At 35.2% G+C, this 27434-nt stretch overlaps 4 protein-coding genes across 7 annotated transcripts in view; all 4 read right to left on the minus strand.

Moving 5' to 3' along the window:
- Positions 1-3736: 3736 nt before the first annotated feature.
- Positions 3737-24059, minus strand: LOC126694087 (uncharacterized). The gene is made up of 10 exons (XM_050390131.1): positions 23351-24059; positions 21332-21498; positions 20969-21124; positions 20732-20818; positions 20257-20391; positions 6280-6393; positions 5657-5748; positions 5466-5571; positions 4539-4625; positions 3737-4427 (listed from the first exon to the last, which is right to left on the minus strand). The coding sequence occupies exons 1-10, from the start codon at positions 24051-24053 to the stop codon at positions 4005-4007; spliced, it is 2070 nt and encodes a 689-aa protein (XP_050246088.1). The 5' UTR covers positions 24054-24059; the 3' UTR covers positions 3737-4004.
- On the minus strand, positions 6523-27268 carry LOC126694084 (disease resistance protein RPM1-like). Of its 3 annotated transcripts, none has more exons than XM_050390126.1 (4): positions 27121-27268; positions 25992-26414; positions 8429-11072; positions 6523-6657 (listed from the first exon to the last, which is right to left on the minus strand). In XM_050390126.1, exons 3-4 carry the CDS (start codon positions 10848-10850, stop codon positions 6623-6625), a joined length of 2457 nt encoding a protein of 818 aa, XP_050246083.1. In that variant the 5' UTR covers positions 10851-11072; positions 25992-26414; positions 27121-27268; the 3' UTR covers positions 6523-6622. The 3 variants fall into 3 exon arrangements, with proteins under 3 accessions (XP_050246083.1, XP_050246084.1, XP_050246082.1); XM_050390127.1 differs by having other exon boundaries at positions 8429-10970; positions 25890-26414; XM_050390125.1 differs by lacking the exons at positions 25992-26414; positions 27121-27268 and having other exon boundaries at positions 8429-11526.
- LOC126694083 (disease resistance protein RPM1-like) overlaps positions 17515-27434 on the minus strand; it is a 59061-nt gene continuing 49141 nt past the window's right edge. Inside the window, exon 11 of one of the 2 annotated variants that reach the window (XM_050390123.1) lies at positions 17515-17733. The gene's annotated coding sequence lies outside the window, so the exon portion shown is untranslated. Of the gene's footprint in view, positions 17734-18063; positions 18200-27434 lie in introns of those variants that run through there. The other variant, XR_007645596.1, reaches the window with a different exon arrangement.
- LOC126694088 (disease resistance protein RPM1-like) overlaps positions 24183-27434 on the minus strand; it is a 29119-nt gene continuing 25867 nt past the window's right edge. The window contains exon 2 of the mRNA XM_050390132.1: positions 24183-24432. Within this exon, the coding sequence (XP_050246089.1) occupies positions 24183-24432 (250 nt within the window). The remainder of the gene's footprint in view (positions 24433-27434) is intronic.

The raw sequence follows: 27434 nt of genomic DNA on the forward strand, positions 1-27434 counted from the left end.
AACTACTTAACAGAAAAACTACAAAGTTTTGGACAGAACCAAGGCCTTGCATGGTCCTCGGACTCAAGCCTATGGGGAAACCAACTACTTAACAAAAAAACTACAAGTTTTGGACAAAACCAAGGCCTTGCATGGTCCTCGGAATCAAGCCTATGGGGAAACCAACTACTTAAAAGAAAAACTACAAAGTTTTGGATAGAACCAAGGCCTTGCATGGTCCTCGGACTCAAGCCTATGAGGAAACCAACTACTTAAAAGAAAAACTACAAAGTTTTGGACAGAACTAAGGCCTTGCATGGTCCTCGGACTCAAGCCTATGAGGAAACCAACTACTTAACGGAAAACCTACAAGTTTTGGACAGAACCAAGGCCTTGCATGGTCCTTGGACTCAAGCCTATGGGGAAACCAACTACTTAACGGAAAACCTACAAGTTTTGGACAGAACCAAGGCTTTGCATGATCCTCGGACTCAAGCCTATAGGGAAACCAACTACTTAACGGAAAAACTACAAGTCCTAGACATAACCCGGTATAATCGTACCTCGGTCCTCGGATTAGAGGCCAGCTGTTATCAAAAACACGGCCAAAGTTCCACATTACTCGGAAACCTTCTCAGATGGTTTATTTGGGGTTTCTCATTCTTGGGCAACTGCCCCACACGCGTCACGGTGCACTCAGCTGTTATCTCGGTTAGTCTCATAAGTTTAATCTACTATTTGATTGATATTATTATATTTGATAGTTTCAATAGGTTCAAATGAACAGCCTTTTGTTACAAGGCTTCCTATCCTAAGTATTATTAAAGGAAAATACACATGTAGCATACCCATTCACAAAGTAATTATCACAGAAAAGAAAAGTATTTAGAAGGAAACAAATTCATCTTTTATTAGGACAAAGAAATAGTACAAGGTACAATGAAAGAGCTTGAATAAAGCTTATACTGAAAACTAACTACATAAGCGAAAGAAAAAGCCGAAGAAGAGATGCAGACAAGTGACGTGCTGCTGCTCCAAAATTTTGTCTAAGGAAACCATTCCTCAATACTTTTACATGTCTATAACTCAGGCAGCAAAAGAGCCCAACTTGAGGCTTGCACCGTTGAAGAAAAGGTGCAGGGAGCCGGAAGTTGATGAGCCTCCACGTAACCACGCCTGCGATAGAGCAAACGGCGCTGATGGCGGAAAACCTTACTTCTGACGCACCAAGAATCTGGTGCGACCAGTACCTGCTTCGGATTTTGACTGAAAGAGGGAGGAATACCATTTTCCCCCTTGTCAAAACGGAAGATTATCTTGAATCTGTGCCTCCCCTGTCCAGGCCACACCACCTTGAATAGCGGAAGGACCCGGCGCCTCTGTGGCTGGGGTAAAATCTTTACCCCTGTCCGTGTTTCAAACATGTTGCACTAAGGATATAGAGGCTGTGATTATAGCTGAAGGTTGGTGACTCTGAAGAAAGCCAAAGGGTTTGTATGCAAGAAGAATAACCTCCTATCCTACTTATATAAAGGGTAAGGAGGTAGCATTTAATTTGTGCAGCTTTCCAAGGAGCGCTACGGACAAGGTAAGTCTGGGCTCAATTTCCCACGCCATCCACAACCGTAAGATCTCAAGATCCTCGGGAAGGCGCGCTTCGATTGTTGAAACTTCAGAGTACTCCACGTGAGTGAAAAAAACGAAGGGATGACTCTTAACTTGGCACGTCTCCCATGTGAATGTAAAAACACAAGTATGAGTGGAGTGCAGAACTTGAACGAGCCATGATGTGGGCCCAAAGTCACCAAAACCCTCCTCCCCAACTAAAAGTCGGGCAACAGGATTTTGAGGGGCTATTGTGGGGCCAGAAAATTCATGGACCAGGCCCGCTCTATATCAGGGCCCAGGGCCTGATCCGAGGAGACCTATTGTCAAAGACGAGTTTAATGTAGGGATAAGATAAGTGAAAAGGCTGCCAATACTGTAGTAAAGAACTCTGTGCCTGACAGGCCCCTATTCTTGACCATGCTATTCAACCTTTACGTCTACTCCCAACCACTTGAGGTATGGGTTGATAGGACAAGTCCCCTTCCCAGAAGGTAAAGCTTACACGTGGACCCTAAAGAGAGGGAGGAATACGAGTATAAAAGGAAACGAAAGCCAAGAGAAGAAGGAGGAAAAAAGAAAGAGAAGAACGGGAAGAATTTAATGCTCCTCGGACTAAGTCCGAGGAGTCAAACCCTTCAGGCTACATCGTTGTAGGGCTTGGATGTTCAGGCCGAACCCACTTCTATATGAGCCCCCCCTAAAATCAGGACCAGACAGTTGCCAGCGATCAAAGGCAAGCCTTTTAAGCCCACTCTCTACAAATCATATTGTGAGGGATCTTTTATGTACGAGCCCAACGTCATTCTTGGGCCGTTAAATAATCGTGTCCTTACATAAACTTTTTAGTTTTTGTACTTAATAACTCACTTGGATGAATATTTATAATGTAGTCCTACATTTGATTCTAAAATTAAGAAATAAAACTCTTTAAGAATAAAAGTTTAGGACACATGCTGCAAAATTGGAACTCTAATTTGGAATTCTAATTTGAGTTTTTCTCAACTTCACCTATTATTATATATATAGAGATATATAGATAAGTTGTAGTCAACCAAATTTGTAGCAAAATTTTGTCCATTTTTAAAAATCTTAATAAGAGAAAATGATAATCATTCACATCTCCTCTCCCTCCCTCTCATTCCTCTACTATCCTCATTCCTCTACTATCCTCTTCTTCAAACTTTCAAAAAATGAGAGTAGTACGGGTGTCTTCCCCCACCCACCCAACACAACTTTTGAAAAAAAAAAAAAAAACTAAACTCCTTAAGAAAAGTAATTGCATTTTATTTTTTGGATTTTGGCACCCAAAAAAGGTCTTTCCTTTCCACCAAAAAAAAAGTGTTTTTAAGTTTCTCATACACAAGAATAATTATATAGAAAATACGTATGTCTACTTTTCATTTAATAATGATAGGGAAAAAAATGGATTTTTTTAAAAAATAACTAAATTCTTCAAACTATTTTATTAGTAAGGCAACGTTTCAAATTATTTTTGTTTCTAGCAATTCGAGTCTATTAGACTCGATTTTGCCATTTAAAAATGCACTTGAAAATCGAGTGTGAGAAACTCGAGTTTGAAAATTGAGTGTCTCACACTCGATTTTCAAGTGTATTTTCAAATGGCAAAATCGAGCCTATTAGACTCAAATTGTTAGAAATGAAAATAGTTTGGAAAGTTACCCAACAAATAATATTGTTTCGGATTTATAGTTATTTTTTTAAAAAATCCGAAAAAAATGCAGAAGAAGGATTGAGATGACAACACAAAAATAATGGTTGTTTCTGTCTCCTCAATTTTCTTTCAACCTCTTCAACATCTATTTCCCTTTCAGCATGCCCTGACGTGACTAGCTTTCTCACATTGGAGGAGATCTTAGGCCTGCGTGGAGTGATCGAAGGAAGAAAAAGGTACGGGGATGGGGTTGAGTTGGGTTGAATGAAAAAAAGACTATTGAATTAAAAATCAAATTAATGTAATTTATTTGTTACTAAAAATTACAAAAATATATATATTTCCAAATTTATCAGCGAGAGGGTATTTTATTGTTTTATATTAAAATTAATCTAAAGATCAAGCTAATATGTTATTTTTCTGCTATAGTCATTATTAAAAATAAAAATAATATTAATTACATAATAAAGAAATGAATTATCCAATAATGTAATGCAATTCCATTCAACATAATCACTTTTAAGTACAAGTTTTAACATCATACCAATCGGAATTTTCTATATAGAAATACATTTTAGTTCTACCATATTACATTTTAGAAAATACCTTCCACTTAGAGAATCCAGATTATTGTTATGTAGTGTTAGAAATACATTAGCTAATTAGAATGGGCTAAACCAAATCATTTACTTGTAGGTAGAAGTAGGAGACTTGGCTTAGCCTATTTTAATGGGTTAATATATCTCTAACACGTAGAATTTCCTGCAACAAGGGAGCATCGGCCATACTCAAGGAGACTAGCACTAGCATATGTACGATCCCACACTCCAATAAAAAGAGACTCTGACTCAGCGTCTGGACTAAATGATATGCCTGCTAGTTCTCCAAAGAAATCAATCTCCTGTTCCTTCTCATATCCATTTTTTGCATCATAGACATGAACAAAGTCAGCAGCCTCTGCCATTGCCATATACTGACCATCAGAAGAATAGCAGATAGAATAAATTGCTCCAATGTTGCCCTTCAGAACAGCAACTGACTTGGACAAATTTCGAACATCCCAAACCCGACAGGTTTTGTCTTGATTTCCAGTCGCGAGAGTGACATTATCAGGGTGCCATGCTGATGCAAATGAGAAATCCAAGTGTCCACACAAGGTCATCACCGTCTACAACAATCAAAATTCAAATTACACATGCTTAGCCATTAAAGCAGCAGCTCTAGATGTATAATACTTATAAAGTCTAGCTGACAAACGATTAAAAACAAATTTGAGTACCTTTCCAATTTGGGAATCCACCAGTATACCGTCTAGGTTGTCTCCCACAATTGTAAGAAGTTTACCATCAGGACTCACAGAAGTATGCTGCAAATAGCAGACTAGAGCATGTAAAAACAATCTAGTGCATCATCCACTTGTTACTTTGTGATGTGAACAGTTAACCAGCCATTATAATTTGCAATTTGGCCATAATCTACAATGTCCAAGACTAACAAAGATATACACACTATGTCTCACATTCATAAACCTCTGCATGTAATCCAAACTATTAATACTTGTAAACAGTAAAGGAGATATAATGCATCTTAAACCACAACCATCTCAACCATGACTCAAAGAACAGGTCATCATTTTACACAATTATCTTCTTGTCCAACAAAATTACTAGAGTACGGGAACATAGCCAAATAACTACCAAATGATTATAAAAATTCATTAAATGGTCAGGCAATCAAAATGATGTGATATGACTCTATCAATTGAGCCTTGCCAAAATATTCTCATTTTTACAACTCAAACCATTGTTGACAAGACAGATATCCCAATACATTCCCTCCATCCACTATTTTTTGTTTCAATATTTCATTAATTGGACAAGTCATGACATAAAAGTACTTTGTTACCTTTTTCTTATAAATAAAACCATATACTGACATTCGTACTAGTACATATCTCAGTCTACGACCTGAAGAGTGCATTGAAATATCAAGTTGCACCCCCATGGTTCCACATTGCATGAAAATGTAAAATTTTAGCATCATTTGAAATGTAATTGAAACTATCATCATCTGCACATATGTCATGAGATATGATTTGAAGCTTGTAAAACTTGCTACCCATGCTATCTATGCATATACAACCAAGAATCACCAAGTGTCCATTTCTTGATGTAAATAGCCAGAAAATACAATCTAAGGGGCTCACATTCACTGGCCATGGAAATTGGAAGTGCTTAGAAAGTTGAAATTTCTCCATATCAAAGTCTCTAACCCCACAATCATTATTTGAAGTTGTAAAGTGAAATGCACCACTGAAATTGAAGAAGACAAGTTCAATTAGGTTTGTTTTGGAAGTTCACAGTCCCACCACCAAGACAAGGGGTAAAAATAAAAAACCTGGAGCTGACATAAATCTCAACAGAATTGGTGCTAGCATTGTCATCAGAAGTTGTCCTGGAACCAAAACTAACTCCAGGCTGATCCAGATGCTGCAAATTAGAGAAAAAAAAAAAAGAGGAGAACAATTAGCCTTAATGTTTTACGATACATTCATAATGCAACTTGATAACTCTTAAAGGGATAGAGTGGCTGGATGATAGCATTTAGCAAAATGCCTAGCGAGAGATCTCAATTCATTCTCAAATTGTAGAAGTTTTCTTCATCTTGTACCAGTATTCCATTAAGGACAGCTTGATTGCTAGGTCACTCCAAGGAATAACAATAAAAAAAATTGATATTGCACAAGAAACTAGCAAGAGCCAAGTATGTGTTGTCGCCATGTACATTGGTTGGCTGCTACTGCAACTGCAATGTTTAATCAGTCTGTAATATCTCTGAGACTCTGACTACCATTTAAGAAAAAATTTACAGAAGACACCTCAAGGATAGCAAAATTGCTAAGGACCATGCCTCATGAAGCGAATGATCACCAATTCAAATCTCCAATTCGCCCTCCCCTTGGATCCAAAAACTCGACTTATCTATCAATACAAACACACACAGAATACTATGAAACTTACCTTACAAATAAGTTCTCCTTGGAATCCTCCAGCAACTAGTAGCTTCTCTTTTACAGAAAAAGAACTCACTTGAGTCTGAGTAAATCCCTCCCAACAGATTTCCAGGTAGTTTCTCTGGGAGAAAATAGATAGATAGATTTCATGGAAGAGCATAATTCAAGATCAAAAGATGGACATTAATTACATTAAAGATACAAAACCAAGGCTGTTTTTCAAACCAAATATCATATCCCAAACACCCACCTCCGATGGTGCAACATGCCCTGAGACATTGAGAACTTCTTGCCTGGTGCAATTTAAGGAGAACCAATGGATGACAGAAAAATGAGACAGAAGGTAGACATCATGCTTTGAGGTAGCCCAAACCACGTTCCTCAACTGCATCACCAAACAATAAAAATGTAGGTCAGCCAAACATACCACGAGTCTTATTTTACAGAAAGTCCCATGCCTCTGTGTTTGTGTTTTGCTATATCCGTGTCTGGTGTCCATATCAACACAGCAATTCAACTAACCCATTTTATCAAATATATGTGACCAAAATTGTTACTCAAAGAGCTGATATTAATTCATTTGAGCAAATTACACAAATAAGAGGATCAATAAGGTGGTGCAAATCAGTTTCATGTCAGCCAAGATTGCTAAAAAATCACTGAATTCAAGATGAAAAGGGAAAAAATAGCCTCCAGGTTATTACAATAACTTTCATTCACCTGACCTGAAAATGAGGGATGGTTGGTTTCGCAGATGTTGAATTCCGCCTGAACTCATAATATGAGCTCCCTTTCTTCGTAAATTTACAGTCCTGTTTGAATGGATTTTAAACAATAAATTCCTACTTCTACGTTAAAACGTCTTTCTGCTTTTAATAAACTTCTACTTTTACGTTAATTTAAATTCCCACTTCTATTCTCTAACTCTCTACAAAATATGATCACTCTTTTGTTAGTTTTAAAACTCCTCCTATCTACAAAACTCACCTCATGTATTCTTTTCTTTTCTTTTCTTTTCTTTTTTTTTTTTTTTTTTTTTTTTTTTTTTTTGTGATTAGAAAAAGTAGAAATCTCAAATTATAATAAATACAAATTATTGATCTTTATCCAAAAAATAGAAGAGCCTCTGAGCACGCGCTCACGCGTGCTCAGAGGCTAGTAGATAGTAACAATTTCTAAAATGACAAGAGAACCATCACATTTAGATTTTTTTTTTTTTTGATAAGTGAGAACCATCACATTTAGATTGAGATACAATATGACTCATAGTACTGAACTCTGGACTTGGACCTAGTAAAATCGGACCATCCTAAACTTGATCGAAGAGATAGAAGCAATATCTTATAATTGAGGGATATCAAACCAGAAAGAACATAATTCAAAGAGGTTCATATCCTTTCACAGGACATATGAAGAGTTACAAAATGATCACAGCAGTAGGGAAAAAATTAACAAAGCAGTACTTAATTATGTCAAAGACAACCACTTATTTGGGGTAAAACAACTAGCAGTACCAAAGACACAATAATAAGCATTTGAAAAAATTAAATAAAATTCAAAAGCCACAAATCTTCTGGGCTGATTGTCAGAACATAAATCCAACCAATAGCAACATTTATGTCTCCACTCTCTGCTCAAGTCGGTAGATAAAGCCCAACAATTCCAAAACAAAGGTGCACATGAGAATGATCCAATGCAGAGAGATTCAAACAAATTCCAATTGGCATCACTACGTAGAAATTGCTTGCTTACCCTACACGAATGGAAAAAAGTTTAATTAGTAATGGAAGGAGTTAATGTGACCAAAAGAAATGTATCTTTACTAAAATTTAAAAAACGAAAATCTTAAAATTAAATGATTCAATAAAACAAGTTTTATGTATGTTTGGTACTGCCTCTTCAATAAAACCTCTACATGCTAGTTAAAATTTTTCAAAGATCTCGTGCAATTCAAAAATAATATGAAAATTCAGGTTCTAAAAGCAATAAAAGATGAAATATAGTAACAATTTCTAAAATGACAAGAGAACATCGCATTTAGATTGAGATAGAATACGACTCAAAGCATTGTTCCCAATATTTTTATTTAAAAAATAAATAAAAGCAACAGTAGCATAAATCTCACCAAAACGCTAAAAACTTATTATTTTACTAACCTTTCTCAACTGAAGCGCTGATGTCATCGCCACTAATATTGTTTTTGTTGTCATCATCTTGGTTGATTGTTTGACTTCTTGACCTCTCCAAATCCTTCGAACGGAGATTGCGGCCCTCATAGCCATAAACACCTTTGCGAACCTTGTGATAGAGGAAGATGGATGGTACATGCTGAATGATCCAATAATGTGACCCTTGCTCTGGATCCAAACTTTTTTCGAATTCTGTGGGCATTTCTGTAATAATCAGTTCTTTAAGGTTTCTGAGGTGTTGGAAACCAGACGGTACCTCCTTCAGTTGTGGACAGTCCCCAATATGCAATTTTTCAAGAAGGGGGAACGCTTCTTTTTCTACATTCAATGAATTCAATTCAGACAAATCTTTGAGATGTAGCTCCTTGAGTTTTGGAAATCCTCCTTTCCCAATGTGCAATTGCTCTCCATTGTATGCTTTTATCCCCAGTACGAGCTCCGCTAGATTAGGTAGATTTTGAAATGCTTTGAGTGGATCATCACTCAACCTTGTCCAATAAATCTTCAATGAGACTAGGTGTTGAAGTTCAGAAATCCAGTCAGGCAACTTGGCAAAACGCCCTTGTATGCGGAGGAATTGAAGACATTTAGGAGGAGATGAAATGGGCTGTAAGTCGATGACCTCATCTTCGTTGATCGAACTTACAAATAGAGATTTTAAGCAGTTCATCTTCTCAATAGAGACACACAAAGCCCTCCCAGTTTCCCTTGTTAGGTTTACCAAGGCAAGATTCGTCAATTGACTCAACTTCCCCAACTCTTCAATCAATTTGACCCCTCCATAATTTGCGTCCACGTTTTGTAGCACTGTCAGTGCCTTTAAGCATCCAATACTCCAATGTAATTGAACTCCTCTTATAATATTAAGACTCAATTCCATCTTTTCATCAAAATAATGGACTACAAGATAACGCAGCTTATGAAGCATGTTGATTGTAACTGGTATCTCCTGTATTGCGGTTTGCCATATTGACAAAGTCTCTAGATTCTGCAACTTTCCGATAGAGTTTGGGAGTGTCTTCACTTTTGTATTATCCAAGTTTAAATACCTTAAGTGAAATAAATTCCCCACCTCTTCGGGAAGATGATCTAGTGGAGTATTTTCAAAATCCAATACTTTCACAAGCTTGAAATTTTGAACAAATTTACTCATGAAGGATATTGGAAATTCATTAATATTGAAGAATAAAAGAGAATGAATGTGAGCGTCCTCAAATTCCTTCAATACACTATATGAAACTCCATCTACTGACATACGTCGAGTTAGTCCTTCAAAGTTTGACTCTTGTTTTGACAAAACATGACAAAAACTCAAATCTTTCATCTTTTGAAGTACGATCTCACGAAAAAGATCATGGAATCGGCATTGTCTAACTTTTCCATCAAAATTGACCTCTAATACTTGAACCAAGTTTCTATGAATTAATTCAGTCAAGTATTCTTGTGCAACCTCCTCTAATGTTTTACCCTCCTTTGCTTTCACAAAACCTTCGGCCATCCATTGTTGAATCAGTCTTGTGCATCTTATAGAGTAGTCCTCTGGATATATACCAAGATATAAGAAACAAGATTTGAGGTTGTAAGGCAGGTCTTCAAAACTTAGGGATAGAATTTTACTAACACCTGCAAGATGAGGATTTATTCCTAACTCAAAGCCAAGGCTATCATGCAATTTTTGCCATTCAAAGAGAGTTTTGCCCTTGGTTGACAAAAGACCGCCTATAGCAACAATGGCAAGCGGTAATCCTTCACACTTCTCAAGAATGTCATGAGATAATTTCTCCAACATTAGGGGACAGTGTCCTCCAAGTTCAAATTGGAACGCCCTTTTGCAAAAGAGCTCCCATGCCTTATTAGGTAGTAGCGGTTGCAAGTTGTGAACTTTAACATGTGAAGATTTTTTGCAAAAATTAGCAACATCCAACTTCCGTGTTGTGATCAAAATCCTTGGACCTTTTGTATTATCAGGTAAAGCATGTTCTATCTCCCCCCAAAAATCAATTTCCCAAACATCATCAAATACAACTACGTACCTTTTTTCTTGTAAATATTCTCTTGCTTTGCTAATTAGTGACATCTTGTCTGTTGAGTCAATTCCCTCAGGAGGAAACTCCTTTCTTGCCTCGCAAAATTGCTTTACCATGCTCCTTACTAGATCCATCATGTTGTATGACTGAGACACTGAGATCCAAGCATGACAATCAAAGTGTTCTCTCATCATATGGTGATCATAGACTTTCTTGACAAGAGTGGTCTTGCCAAGTCCCCCCATTCCCACCACCGAAACTACAGTACGGTAAGAGTGTCCTTCTATGAGCCAACCAAGTAATTCATCTTTAGGAGATTCAATGCCCACAACGTCAACATCTTCAAGAAAAAGAGAAGCCATTCGAGGGTCTTGCCACCTAACATTCCGAGGACCACTGCTTGATCCTTGACCAGTGGATTGGAAGCCGTATCTTTCACTTCTTGCCTTGATTTTCTGCACTGATGCTTTGATCTCTTGAATCTCACTTGCTATCTTATGGCGGGGTTCTGATGTTTTGAGTGAGTGAGTTGTTTTATGGACAAAACCAGTAAAACCACGCCGATGAGGACCATGTTGTGCCACCTGAAGCAAGTATTGGTCGATGGCAACGTCTATGCGGAAAGAGACTTCTGTTACTTGTTTCACCCATGTTTTGACACCCTCGCTCATGTCTTCTTCTGCTGCCGCCCTTGCATCTGCATCCTTGAGGAAGGACTTAATGCTATCCAGTTCATCTTTGATGTCAGCAACTTCTCCATGAATGCCTCGCAACAGTTTTGCTTCTTGGGTCAGCAAGGGAATCAGCCTGTCGATAAGAGAGGATACTACCGTCTCCGCCATGTGACTTTCTTCTTACACCAACGAAACGTACATTATTTCATCTGAATTTGGCTCTTCCTTCCCTATGATCAAATGGACCATTTGGGTTCTGTATGATTAAGCTTCCACCAACTTTCCCTTAGTTTTTTGTCTTCTTTCTAGCTTTTGAGTCAGATTAGTCTGCTTTGCTAACCACGCCACAGCTGTAAAGTAACTCATAGCATGTTAGGCTTTTTACTTTGCAGGCCATCGTAACCCCACACCTTGTACCTCGATGCTTCCTTTCAAAAGAGTCCACTAAAACAACTTATTGATTATTTATTTGAATTTTTTTTATAAAATAATAAAAATTTTAAATAAATTTAGAAAATCAACCAGCTGAGATATATAAGGAATTAATTAAGTATTTAATCTTACATTAAAAAAAGAGAGACTCTTATTCTGTATTTTGTAGATCTCGAAAATTTGGATTTTACCAACTTTAACCAAAAGACTCCATTCAGCGGACCAAAAACAAGCTCGCAATCCCAAATTGACAGCCAGCATTGCCCGGCTCCATACCAGACAGCACGTGCTATTGGTTTTGAAATTAAAAGCTTAGCAGGGCAAGTTGATGTTTGTAGATCTCAAGGCAATTGACTCTGAGATGTAGTTGGTAAAATTCAAATTTTCAAGACCTACAAAATACAAACTTATCAAAAAAAAAAAAAAAAATCTACAAAATACAGAATGAGAGATGCTACGTCAATAACATTTTTACAATATTTTTACAACAAATTATAGGTGGTTAGTTGTTATTGGTTCAAATTTAAAACTAACACTAAGATTACTTTTTTGCCCCAACAAAAACAACCAGTAACAACTTGCCACTTAGAATTTGTTGTAAAAATATTATAGAAATGTTGTAGACATAGCATTTCTCAATACAGAATAGGAGTCTCTCATTTTTTAATGTAAGATTAAATACTTAATTAATTACTTAGCTCGCAATCCCAAATTGACAGCCAGCATTGCCCGGCTCCATATCAGACGGCACGTGCTATTGATTTTGAAATTAAAAGCTTAGCAGGACAAGTTGATGTTTGTAGATCTCAAAGGCAATTGACTCTGAGACGTAAGGTCTGTGTAGATAAATCTTATTTTGTTGGAATTAAAAATATCGTAATAATATAATTTTTAAATGTATGAATAATGTTGTGAGAGCTATTTTTAATGAAAAAGTTAATATTTATGGGTTGAAAGTTGCGGTTACTGTTTATAAACAGTAGCTATTGTCTCCTGAAATGAGTGCGGTAGCAAAAAAAAATATTAAAATAGAAAGAGGTGAAAACGCAAGAAACGCAGATGCACAAACGCAACGCATATCCAAACAAATACATAATTTAATAATATTAGCATTTACTAGTTATTAATGTGTTGATTAGTTCTAAATTCTGTAATGACCCTTATTTTTGTGAGCCAAAATGACTAATTGAAAATAGTAGAAGCAGCAAATAGCAATACAGAGAAAGCACAGGCTATAATGTCACTTAGAGCTTTCTAAAATGCTAGCCTGTTGCACTCGATTATTACCTGTTAGTTTGCTACGATTTTAAATTAAAATGGTACATAAAAAAATAAAAAATAATTTAAAAAAAAGGTTATTTCAATGGCATTTCAATGGCTATGGTATTATGTCAAAATCACATCTCAGATGGTTTTTCACTTTTTCTAACAAATTAAAAAAAGAAAAATTAAGGACAGACCAATCATCAAAAAGAGTGTGAAATAAAAAAATTTAAGAGGTATTTAGTATAATATGTATGGAAATATGTGTAAGTAAAAAAGTGTGTGAAAATACGTATAATATTGTTTAAAAACTAAAAATATGTGTTTGAGTGGGTGTACCAAACGGGGTCACTTTAAGAGCATCCACTCTTCACCTCCCCCTTGCGCACGTATCTAGCCCAATATCTGAGACAATTCATATTAGCCCATTAATCACCACAATTAAAAAGCATAAAATAGTCTCTCTCCTTTTCAATGTGGGATTAAACATTTTCACAACTCCCCATCTTCCATATTCACTCCCACATTTTACATTTATGTTGTAACATTTATTCATTTTAATTATTTAATATTAAAATGCCCCAACAGTTAGCACCACCAATGTTGATTGAGGAATGAGCCGCATCTTCAGAATAATGACCAGTATGAGTGGCATATGGATCATGGAAGTGTCCGCCATGTGAATAACTAAACGATGCACTCGATCCTTCGTTGGCATATCGAATGGGAAAAACATCTCGGTGGCTTCTTATGGGCTCTACACCCACATATAGCTTTGCATCTACAAATCCATATTAGCGGTTTAACATATCAAATATTGCATTGACACCATTATCATCTTCTACCAAAACTTGTTGGTAAGTCACAAGATATGGATGACATTAAAAATGAAATCTATACAAAATAGTCAGTTTTGAATATTCTCTGTTTATATGAAGTGTGGATGCTACTTCATCATATAGATCTTCAAATGTAACACCATAATTAATGGAAGCATAGAAGGAGATGGTCCTTCGTAATAAACCCTATTTTCACCATGTTTAATTATTTTGCCGGAATAAATGAGAAAAATGAACAACTTTTCTGCCATCTACACTAAAACATAACAATAGTATTAATATATTAACACTACACAACCATTACAATGCAATACAAAAAGGTAATCCATTAAAAATATTCAATGTTTAAATAGCTAGAGCTGAGTGAATTCTATTAAAGAGGATTGGTTCACTGATAATTTATTACTGTCTATCATAGTAGTTGAATTTTTTTTTTTCTCTTTTCTTAAGTAACTTAGCAAAACATTAACATTTAGAAGGATCTGTTATGATTACGTTAATTATTTTATGTAACTCTTCATTTTGCTTCTTCTAAAACAAGACAGATTAATAGAATTTCACTTAAAATTGGTTAATTATTTTATTAATTAATAAATTATATGATAAAAACACATCAATTTTACTAGCCTTGGAGTTTTTTTTTTTTTTTTTTTTTTTTTTAAGAAAATAAAAGATATAAAATTTATTTGATTAACATTGTACAACATCATATTTATAAAAATTTGTATAACATCACATGTATTCAAAAGTTCCCAAAATTTTGAAACCTCTTCAAGCTAAATACATTTAAATTAAGGGTTCTTTGTGAAATAGGCCACATAATTAATCTTGCTAACATGAGCAAGATAAACACACAAATGGGACAAAGGATGTTAGGATGTTATCTTTGAGCTGGACTCTCTCATTAGTCTACTATTATCTCGCAATGAGTTACATAACCCTATTTTAGGATCATATACTTGTTTTTGATGGTAGGAATCTATTCTTTTAAGATTGATAAGTGGAGGCCAATCATATTTTTTTGAAGTCAACTTTTTTACAATACATCAAGAAGATGGAAAAGAACAATTTTGCTTTTATAATGAGTCTATCAGTTATGTTTTACAATATATTTCATGGGAATCACACACATGAAAACTCTTAAAAATTATTTTTTATACATTATTAATTGAGGTGGAGGATTGAAATCCTGAATGCATTCATTAGAAACATTATGGGGGTATCAGTTGAGTTAAATTCTAGTATAAGGCCCATATAACTTTTTTGAGAAAAAAAACATTGACGTTCAATAAAGTTCTGTATTTTCTGGTTAGCCAATGACCTAATCCTGTCCTGTGTTCCAGACCATTTGACATGACTCACATGAGTAATCTGTAATCTTCCAATTTCTCAACCATCACTTCTCTCTCTTGAGTCTTGACGTATTCAATGATGTGGCCCACTTGAGCTGTTTTGTTCTAGATTTTCTCCTCTGTAAAGCTGCAGTCTATCTTTGCCAAAAACCAAAAAAAAAAAAAAAACAAAAAGCATCTCATCCGTGTATTTTATTGATTATGGTCAAAAATTTCGTCGGTGTTTTTCTTATATATATAACCTTTTTCTATTCTTGAAGGCTAACTTGTTCTCATTTTATTATTTCTTTTCTAAGAATGTGGTTTACCCTAAAAAAATTAAAATAACGTGCTTACTCAATTGATTTCTAACCTATTTGGACAATGACGTACTGACGTACTTGAGCTCCACTAACTTTCAAAAGAAACTAAGGAGAAAAAGACACCCTTTGATTTCCTAGATTGAATCTCCAAAATTCACTAACACCAAGATGATGCCACAATCTCTCCAAAAAAAAAAAAAAATTTGATGCCACTCAATCGATTCTTTATAGTTATTGACCATACTTATATGGAAAATTTGGCATTTTACCTATGTTGTGTATCATCATGATTATGGGTTAATTAATGGCTAACTTTCATGAACAAAGTCCCTTTAAGGTCATTCAAATGGTGAGTTCAATAGACCTAAAAGACATGTTATAAATTCATATTTCAATTTTCATCCATTGTACTATCTTTCATTTTTACAAAATTTTCAAAAAATCAAAGATCAATAGATATGTTATCAATTAAATGTTTAAATTTCAAATCTTTGTAGTATAAAATTATGCATAAAATATAAGTTTATAAATCAAATAGTAAATAACACTTGATTGACACAAAATTTGACATGTATATTAAAAACATAAAGAATATCCAATTTAATAGTTGGATTTTCAAAATATGTAACCATTTTAATTTATTTAATACTAGCTTGAGCTTTAGTATTGAAAAATACTAATGCTATATCTAAGGCCTTTTTAGCATTTCAGAGCTCAAAAACCTTTGCATCAAAAAATGGTATACCTCACTATTGCAAATTTTTTTGCAATAATGCTACAGTACTATTCTATGAATAGTACTGTAGCACTATGGTAAAAAAAAAATATATATATATATATATATATTTTATTCATCCCTTTTCCATTGGAATCAAATCCTTGGTTGAAAAAAAGTAATGATGTGAAAGAAATAATAAAGAAAGATTAACAAATAATATTTTAATGAAAAAGTAAAATAATAGAGTTTTTGGATTTAGGGTGTATTGTAAAATGGTATGGTATAATTGATAAAATAGTTTTTTGAGATGGTAAAATAGGATAGAGTAGCATTTTTCAATGCTGATGTTCTAACTCCATGCAAATGCATGGATACACTTAAAAATATACAATAAGATGCATAATATAATTCCTATATATAATTTAAATATTATTGATAGTCATTTTTATATTTTGCCAACTCTTTAAAAAAATTTGTAAGGATATTATTACGTATAAAATGTAAATTATCCGTGTATTTTTAAAAATTATTGTGAAGCACTTTTTTTGATTTATTTATTTTAGACTCTTTGATTTTTGTACTTTTTTTTTTAGAATCCGGTTTTTGTACTTAATAACTCACTTGGATGAATATTTATAATGTGGTCCCACATTTGATTCTAAAATTAAGAAATAAAACTCTTTAAGAACAAAAATTTAGGACACATGACACAAAATTAGAACTCTAATTTGGAATTCTAATTTGAGTTTCTCTCAATTTCACCTGTTATTATATATATATATATATATAGATAAGTTGTAGTCAATCAAATTTGTAGCAAAATTTTGTCCATTTAAAAAAAATCTTAATGAGAGAAAATGATAATCATTCACATCTCCTCTCCCTCTCTCTCATTCCTCTACTATCCTCTTCTTCAAACTTTCAAGAAATGAGAGTAGGGGCGTCTTCCCCCACCCACCCAACACAACTTTTGAAAAAAAAAAAAACCTCGTTAAGAAAAGTAATAGCATTTTATTTTTTGAATTTTAGCACCCAAAAAAGGTCTTTCCTTTCAAAAAAAAAAATTTTGTTTTTAAGTTTCTCATACACGAGAATAATTATATAGAAAATATATATGTCTACTTTTCATTTAATAATGATAGGGAAAATAATGCAGAATAAGGATTGAGAGATCTCAGGCCTGCGTTGAGTGATCGGAGGAAGAAAAAGGTATAGGGATGGGGTTGAGTTGGGTTGAATTAAAAAAGACTATTTAATTAAAATCAAATTAATGTAATTTATTTGTTATTAAAAATTACAAAAAATATATATTTCCAAATTTATCAACGAGAGGGTATTATATTGTTTTATATTAACATTAATTTAAAGCTCAAGCTAATATGTTATTTTTGTGCTATAGCCATTATTAAAAATAAAAAAATATTAATTACATAATAGAGAAATGAATTATCCAATAATGTAATGCAATTCCATTCAACATAATCATTTTTAAGTAAAAGTTTTAACATCGTACCAATCGGAATTTTCTATATAGAAATACATTTTAGTTCTACCATATTACATTTTAGAAAATACCTTCTGCTTAGAGGATCCAGATTATTGTTATGTAGTGTTAGAGATACATTAGCTAATTAGAATGGGCTAAACCAAATCATTTACTTGTAGGTAGAAGTAGGAGACTTGGCTTAGCCTATTTTAATGGGTCAATAAATCTCTAACACGTAGAATTTCCTGCAACAAGGGAGCATCGGCCATACTCAAGGAGACTAGCATATGTACGATCCCACACTCCAATAAAAAGAGACTCTGACTCAGCGTCTGGACTAAATGATATGCCTGCTATTTCTCCAAAGAAATCAATCTCCTGTTCCTTCTCATATCCATTTTTTGCATCATAGACATGCACAAAGTCAGCAGCCTCTGCCATTGCCATATACTGACCATCAGAAGAATAGCGGATAGAATGAATTGCTCCAATGTTGCCCTTTAGAACAGCAACTGACTTGGACAAATTTCGAACATCCCAAACCCGACAGGTTTTGTCTTGATTTCCAGTTGTGAGAGTGACATTATCAGGGTGCCATGCTGATGCAAATGAGAAATCCAAGTGTCCACACAAGGTCATCACCGTCTACAACAATCAAAATTCAAATTACACATGCTTAGCCATTAAAGGAGCAGCTCTAGATGTATAATACTTATAAAGTCTAGCTGACAAACGATTGAAAACAAATTTGAGTACCTTTCCAGTTTGGGAATCCACCAGCATACCTTCTGGTTGTCTCCCACAATTGTAAGAAGTTTACCATCAGGACTCACAGAAGTATGCTGCAAATAGCAGACTAGAGCATGTAAAAAAAATCTAGTGCATCATCCACTTGTTACTTTGTGATGTGAACAGTGCACTAGCCATTATAATTTGCAATTTAGCCATAATCTACAATGTCCAAGACTAACAAAGATACACATACTATGTCTCACATTCATAAACCTCTGCATGTAATCCAAACTATTAATACTTGTAAACAGTAAAGGAGATATAATGCATCTTAAACCACAACCATCTCAACCATGACTCAAAGAACAGGTCATCATTTCACACAATTATCTTCTTGTCCAACAAAATTACTAGAGTACGGGAACATAGCCAAATAACTACCAAATGATTATAAAAATTCATTAAATGGTCAGGCAATCAAAATGATGTGATATGACTCTATCAATTGAGCCTTGTCAAAATATTCTCATTTTTACAACTCATACCCTCCATCCACTATTTTTTGTTTCAATATTCCATTAATTGGACAAGTCATGACATAAAATTACTTTGTTACCCTTTTTCTTATAAATAAAACTGTATACTTACATTCATACTAGTACATATCTCAGTCTACGACCTGAAGAGTGCACTGAAATATCAAGTTGCACCCCCATGGTTCCACATTGCAGGCAAATGTAAAATTTTAGCATCATTTGAAATGTAATTGAAACTATCATCATATGCACGTATGTCATGAGATATGATTTAAAGCTTGTAAAACTTGCTACCCATGCTATCTATGCATATACAACCAAGAATCACCAAGTGTCCATTTCTTGATATAAATAGCCAGAAAATACAATCTAAGGGGCTCACATTCACTGGCCATGGAAATTGGAAGTGCTTAGAAAGTTGAAATTTCTCCATATCAAAGTCTCTAACTCCACAATCATTATTTGAAGCTGTAAAGTGAAATACACCACTGAAATTGAAGAAGAAAAGTTCAATTAGGTTTGTTTTGGAAGTTCACAGTCCCACCACCAAGACAAGGGGTAAAAAAAATACCTGGAGCTGACATAAATCTCAACAGAATTGGTGCTAGCATTGTCATCAGAAGTTGTCCTGGAACAAAAACTAACTCCAGGCTGATCCAGCTGCTGCAAATTTGAGAAAAATAAAATAAAGAGAACAATTAGCCTTAATGTTTTACAATATATTCATAATGCAACTTGATAACTCTTAAAGGGATAGAGTGGCTGGATGATAGCATTTAGCAAAATGCCTAGCGAGAGATCTCAGTTCATTCTCAAATTGTAGAAGTTTTCTTCATCTTGTACCAGAATTCCATTAAGGACAGCTTGATTGCTAGGTCACTCCAAGTAATGCCAATAAAAAAAATTGATATTGCACAAGAAACTAGCAAGAGCCAAGTATGTGCTGTCGCCATGTACATTGGTTGGCTGCTACTGCAGCTGCAATGTTTAATCAGTCTGTAATATCTCTGAGACTCTAACTACCATTTAAGAAAAAATTTACAGAAGACACCTCAAGGATGGCAAAATTGCTAAGGACCATGCCTCATGAAGCAAATGATCACTAATTCAAATCTCTCATTCGCCCTCCCTTGGATCCAAAAACTCAACTTATCTATCAATACAAACACACACAGAATACTATGAAACTTACCTTACAAATAAGTTCTCCTTGGAATCCTCCAGCAACTAGTAGCTTCTCTTTTACAGAAAAAGAACTCACTTGAGTCTGAGTAAATCCCTCCAACAGATTTCCAGGAAGTTTCTCTGGGAGAAAATAGATAGATAGATTTCATGGAAGAGCATAATTCAAGATCAAAAGATGGACATTAATTACATTAAAGATACAAAACCAAGGCTGTTTTTCAAACCAAATATCATATCCCAAACACCCACCTCCGATGGTGCAACATGCCCTGAGACATTGAGAACTTCTTGCCTGGTGCAATCTAAGGAGGACCAATGGATGACAGAAAAATGAGACAGAAGGTAGACATCATGCTTTGAGGTAGCCCAAACCAAGTTCCTCGACTGCATCACCAAACAATAAAAATGTAGGTCAGCCAATCATACAACAAGTCTTATTTTACAGAAAGTCCCATGCCTGTGTGTTTGTGTTTTGTTATATCCGTGTCTGGTGTCCATATCAACACAGCAATTCAACTAACCCATTTTATCAAATATATGTGACCAGAATTGTTACTCAAAGAGCTGATATTAATTCATTTGAGCAAATTACACAAATAAGAGGATCAATAAGGCGGTGCAAATCAGTTTCATGTCAGCCAAGATTGCAAAAGAATCACTGAATTCAAGATGAAAAGGGAAAAAATAGCCTCCAGGTTATTACAATAACTTTCATTCACCTGACCTGAAAATGAGGAATGGTTGGTTTCACAGATGTTGAATTCCGCCTGAACTCATAATATGAGCTCCCTTTCTTCGTAACTTTGCAATCCTGTTTGAATGGATTTTAAACAAAAGAAAAAATGACCTTATTGATCTTCAGTTAACTTACAATTATCAACATAGTCATATAATAATTTGATATATAAAAATGACCCCACCCCCCCCTCCCCCCCCAAAAAAAAAAAAAAAAAAAAATTACCTTCTGAGACCCCTCTCCAGAATGAGGGATGCTTTCATAGTTCCTGTATTGTTCTAGCCTAGTTTGCCGGTATTTCTCCCTAGTGATACTAAGCCTATCCCAAGAGATCCCCTGGATATCTTTCCCACTTCTAGCTTGAGCAGCAGTAGTACCATTCTGCACCAGAGCCAGAAAGTCATTACATATACTTATTAGCCTAAGTAAAGGCTACATCACATTAGAAAAATACTTTAACCCAACAATACCAAATTTCCTTTTTTTTTTTTTTTCTTTCTTTTTTTTTTTTTTGTAAATGATCTTCACTAGCTTATGCCAACACGACAATATTTATTTCACTTGAGATATGCATATACGTGATCTCACAAGGGATACAAACCAAGTGGTCGTATTCATCAACATCAGACTCTGAGCCACCCCTTCTCTACCATGAAACTCATTGTCTACATCTTCTCTTTCATATTCATCCGCCATGTATTCAGCGTCATCCCCTTTGTTTTGGGACATGCTCTGTCGAACAATTTTCACACCTACTGCAATACAAATTCAAGCCAAGTAGTAAAGCATCAGCAAAGACAACAAGATCACACTTCAGCCCAAAATGTGTAGCAATACACAGTGAAATTTAATTACGAGGCTACACCATTGTATTCTTAAAAGGGCTTTCACTTATCAACTAATATTGATTGTAAAAGGATTACTTTGGAGTATCACCACCCTCTAGGAGTAACATTTTCTTCTACATAATTCAAATATCATAACAGTTAGGCAGATCAGACCATCGTAATGGACATTCAGACAAAGTTACTTATTCCATAATCCAATTACTCATGTCACTGATGATAAAAATTGGTAATGTATTAAGAAACTTCTCCAATAGTTTTTTTTTTTTTAATAATTCAATAATTAAAATAGGGTGAGGAGATTTGAACCCCAGATTTTTTCGTTAGAAATGCCAGGAGATGCTAGTTGAGCTATAAGAGTCTTGACCAACTTCTCCAATAGTTACATCGGGTGCTTTATATAATTTTTAGCCAACCACCACTCGGCAATGGCCTTTCCACCTTCAACAAACCAAAATAGCCAACATAAACTAAAAATGACAACCTCGTCATAAACCTTAGTGCTTTTTTTTTTTTTTTTTCTTTTTTTTTTTTTTTTTTAAATTTAAGGAAGGGGTGTCTCAACTTTTGGCCAGACTATTTCACTCCCCAACCATGAGCCACCTCAGAAATCCCATGGACCGATAGTGCGGTGTATTGAACTTGGAACGTCCAGGTTTATGTCAATCCCTAAACCAATGAGCCCACCATCTAGTACTCCTAATTAGTCCCAATGGATGTGGCTTGACCTTAGCGCTTAACACTCAAATTCTTCAACTTTCAGTAAATCCTTAGAAAATATTGGACATAACACATAAAAACAATGGGGAAATTGCACTTACTTGCCCTAAGCTTTTTTGTTATTATACTCAACTCCCCTCTAGTTTGTAACAAGACACTCACCTCCCCTGAAATGTAAACTATTACACAAATTTTTTACATTGACTCCCTTGGATGATTGAAGAAAGACTTTAAAAGTTTTTGAATTTCTTATTTGCTAGTCACTTAAGCTGTCATCCACACCCCTTCTAATAAACAATTTGAGATTGATTAAAGCATTTTCTTTTCTTTTCTTTTTTTTGAGTTTTTAAAACCTTTTTTCAGCCATTTAGAGGAGCTTAGTGTAAAATTGTATGAACTTTAAGGGTGGTGTCTTATTCTAAACTAGAGGAGAGATGGGTGTAATAATTGAAGACCTTATGCGAGGTCAGCGTAATTTTCCCTGCAAACAATCATGATTTCCATACAAAGGACAACATAGCAAATCAAAGTCAACAATTTACATTAAAAATAGACACAAACCGAGGATTCAGAAAATAGTGCACAACAAGAAGCAATCTTCATCAACAGCATCAAATAAGATCAACAAAAAATACACAGAGATCAAAAAAACAAAAGCCCATGACCTTAACAAATAAAATAAGAAAAGAAGAACTAAAAAACATGTGAAAGAAAAGAAATTGACCTTTTTGAGATTGTAGGTTAGATGGAGCTTGTTTTTCTTTTTGAAATAATACAAAATTGCACTTCGTTAAAGTTGAAAATAAAAGAAATGGTAAGACAGTTGAATCTAGATGTGAAATCAATAGAACTGACTCTTAACTGCCAAATAAAAGATGAAATATATAGTAACAATTTCTAAAATGACAAGAGAACCATCACATTTAGATTGAGATACAATATGACTCAAAGCATTGTTCCCAATATTTTTATTTAAAAAAATAAAAATAAAAGCAGCAGTAGCATAAATCTCACCAAAACGCTAAAAACTTATTTTACTAACCTTTCTCAACTGAAGTGCTGATGTCATCACCACTAATATTGTTTTTGTTGTCATCATCTTGCTTGATTGTTTGACCTCTTGACCTCTCCAAATCCTTAGAACGGAGATTGCGGCTCTCATAGCCATAAATACCTGTGCGAACCTTGTGATGGAGTGAGATGAATGGTACATGCTGAATGATCCAATAATGTGACCCTTGCTCTGGATCTAAACTTTTTTCGAATTCTGTGGGCATATCTGTAATATTCAGTTCTTTAAGGTTACTGAGGTGTTGGAAACCAGACGGTACCTCCTTCAGTTGTGGACAATCCCCAATATTCAATTTTTCAAGAAGGGGGAACGCTTCTTTTGCTATATTCAATGAATTCAATTCAGACAATTCACTGAGAACTAGCTCCTTCAGTTTAGAAAATCCTCCTTTCTCTATTTGCAACTGCTCTCCATTGTATGCTTTCATTCCCAGTCTGAGCTCCGCTAGATTAGGTAGATTTTGAAATGCTTTGAGTGGATCATCGCTCAACCTTGTCCAATAAATCTCTAATGAGACTAGGTGTTGAAGTTCTGAAATCCAGTCAGGCAACTTGGCTAAACGCCCTTCTATGCAGAGGAATTGAAGACATTTAGGAGGAGATGAAGTGGGCTGTAAATCGATGACCTCATCTTCGTTGATCGAACTTACAAATAGATCTTTTAAGTTGTTCATGTTCTCATTAGAGACACACAAAGCCCTCCCAGTTTCCCTAGTTAGGTTTACCAAGGCAAGATCCCTCAATTGACTCAACTTTCCCAACTCTTCAATCAATTTGACCCCTCCATAATTTGCATCCACGTTTTATAGCTCTGTCAGTGCCTTTAAGCATCCAATACTCCAATGTAATTTAACTCCTCTGAAAATATCAAGACTCAAATCCATCTTGGCGTCAGCATAGCCGCCTTTAAGACAACGTAGCTGATGAAGCTTGTTGATTGTAATTGGTATCTCCTGTATTGCGGTTTGCCACATTAACAAAGTCTCTAGATTCTGCAACTTTCCGATGGAGTTTGGGAGAGTCTTCACTTTTGTATTATTCAAGTTTAAATACCTTAAGTGAAATAAATTCCCCACCTCTTCGGGAAGATAATCTAGTGGAGTATTATCAAAATTCAATACTTTCACAAGCTTGAAATTTTGAAGAAATTTACTCATGAAGGATATTGGAAATTCATTAATATTGAAGAATAAAAGAGAATGGATATGAGATTTCTTAAATTGCTCCAATACACCATGCGAAGCTCTATTAATTGATATGCGTCGAGTTAGTCCTTCAAAACTAGACTCTCCTTTTGATAAAACATGACCAAAACATAGATCTTCCATCTTCTGTTGGATGATCTCATGCAATATATCATGGATTCGACACGTTGCAACTTCACCAAAGGCAACCTCTAATACTTGAACCAAGCTTCTACTAATCAGCTCAGTCAAGTATTCTCAAGCGATATCTTCCAATGCTTTATCATTTATTTTGTTGACAAAACCTTCAGCTATCCATTGTCAAATCAATCTTATACTTGGAATGCCAAAACTCTCTGGATACATGCCAAAGTATAAGAGACAAGATTTGAGGTGGCAAGGCAAGTCTTCAAAACTTAAGGATAAAACTTTGTTGACACCAACAAGATAGGGATTTCTTCCTAACTCAAAGCCAAGATTGTCATGCAAGTTTCTCCATTCAAACAAGGTCTTGTTTTTGGTTGATAAAAGACCACCTATGGCAGTAATTGCAAGTGGTAATCCTTGGCATTTCTTGACAATTTCACAAGACAATTTCTCCAACTCTGTGGGGCATTGCCCTCCAAAGTCAAATCGGAATGCTCTTTTGCAAAAGAGCTCCCATGCCTTTTCCGGAGACAGTGGTTGCAACTGAAGATCATAGACACGTGAGGATTTTTTACAAAAATTAACAACTTCCAACTTCCGTGTTGTGATCATTATTCTACATCCTTTGCTATTATCAAGTAAAGCGTGCTTTATATGCTCCCAAAAATCTATTTTCCATACATCATCAAATACGACAACATACCTCTTTTGTTGCAAGTAATCTCTTAAGTTTTTGTTCAACGACACCTCATCCATTGTGTCCACTCCCACAGGAGGAAGCTCCTTTTTAACCTCACAAAATTGCTTTATCATGCTCCTTAGAAGATCTTCTATGTTGTATGATTGAGACATTGAGATCCAAGCATGGCAGTCAAAGTGTCCTCTCACAGTTTGGTGGTCGTAGACTTTTTTGGCAAGAGTGGTCTTGCCCAATCCGCCCATGCCCACCACCGAAACCACAATGCGATGAGGCGGTCCTTTTACCAACCAGCCAATCAATCTATCTCTAGGAACTTCAATTCCCACAACGTCAATATCATCTAGATAAAGAGAATCATTTTGAGGGTCGTACCACCTAGCTTTTGGAGCATTGCTGCCGGATCCTTGACCAGTGGATTGGAAGCCGTATCTTTCACTTCTTGCCTTGATTTTCTGCACTGATGCTTTGATCTCTTGAACCTCACTTGCTATCTTATGGCGGGGTTTTAGTGTTTTGAGTGAGTGAGTTGTTTTATGGACAAAACCAGTAAAACCTGGCCGATGAGGACCATGTTGTGCCACCTGAAGCAAGTATTGGTCGATGGCAACGTCTATTCGGATAGCTACTTCTCGTACTTGTTTCACCCAAGTTTTGACTCCCTCACTGGTGTCTTCTTCTGCTGCCGCCCTTGCATCTGCGTCCTTGAGGAAGGACTGAATGATATCCAGTTCATCTTTGATGTCAGCAACTTCTCCATGAATGCCTCGTAACTGCTTTGCTTCTTGGGTCAGCAAGGGGAACCAGCCTGTCGATAAGAGAGGATACTACCGTCTCCGCCATGTGACTTTCTTCTTACACCAACGAAACGTACATTATTTCATTTGAATTTCCTCTTCCTTCCCTATGATCAAATGGACCATTTGGGTTCTGTATGATTAAGCTTCCACCAACTTTCCCTTAGTTTTTTGTCTTCTTCTTCTTTCTAGCTTTTGAGTCAGATTAGTCTGCTTTAGTCACGTTTTGTCAGATAAAAAAAAAAAAGATCAATCATGTTTTAACTACGCCACAGCTGTAAAGTAACTCATTTCTGGGCATCGTAACCCCACACCTTTTAACTAGTGCTTCCTTTCAAACGAGTCCACTAAAACAACTTATTCCAGTGAATATTGATATCAACAAAACATGCCACCATCCATAACCTATCAATCAACAAGCTCTCAAAGACAATTGAATACACAACACATGCACCAGGTCATTATCATACAATTGAGTAGGTCAAGATTAAGATCTTAATAATAATAACACAATTTCATTTCATTGTATACTAGAACTCATTGACCTTACACCTAATGACCCCAAGTCCAAAACTCTTCATTGTTATTAAACCCAAGCATCTATTAGATAGAGTGGGTGGGTTGGGGTTGATTTTGTCTTCACGTTCGGTTGACCATAGCGGTTAATTCGGTGCAAAAATAAAACAAACAAATAATTTAAAAAAAAAAAAAAAAAAAAAAAAGCAAATGACATTTAGAATCATCAAGCAACCACCCACATAGAAATATCAAACAACCCAAATATTCAAAAACAAACATTTTCAAAATATTTCTGTAATACCCATACAAAATTTTCAAACAAATTATCCATCTTTCTAAAAAGCATTGAAAGGAGAAACAAGTATATATTGAGCATTATATAAATAAATTCACAAACCTGGAAGAAAGCATAGCAGCAAGGAGAAGAATAGTAATAAAGCTGGTATTAAGCATCAAAACATTCTCTTGAAATATCTAGATAATAATTGTGATTGGAGAACGGTGGCATCGAGTGGCAGACGACGGTGGTGGCAATGGCAGCGGCTGAGGGGAGAGAGAGACTGAGAAATTAAAAGAGATTCAGATATTTAAACTAGGTTTTAACTAAAACGACGCCGTTTGAACCTAATATTAAAATTAATATTAGTTCCAAAACGACGTCGTTTTAGAGAGCTGATTTTAAAATAAATAAATAAATGGAACGACGTCGTT

This window comes from Quercus robur, chromosome 8 (genome assembly GCF_932294415.1).
Source record: "Quercus robur chromosome 8, dhQueRobu3.1, whole genome shotgun sequence".
Classification (NCBI taxonomy): Eukaryota; Viridiplantae; Streptophyta; class Magnoliopsida; order Fagales; family Fagaceae; genus Quercus; species Quercus robur.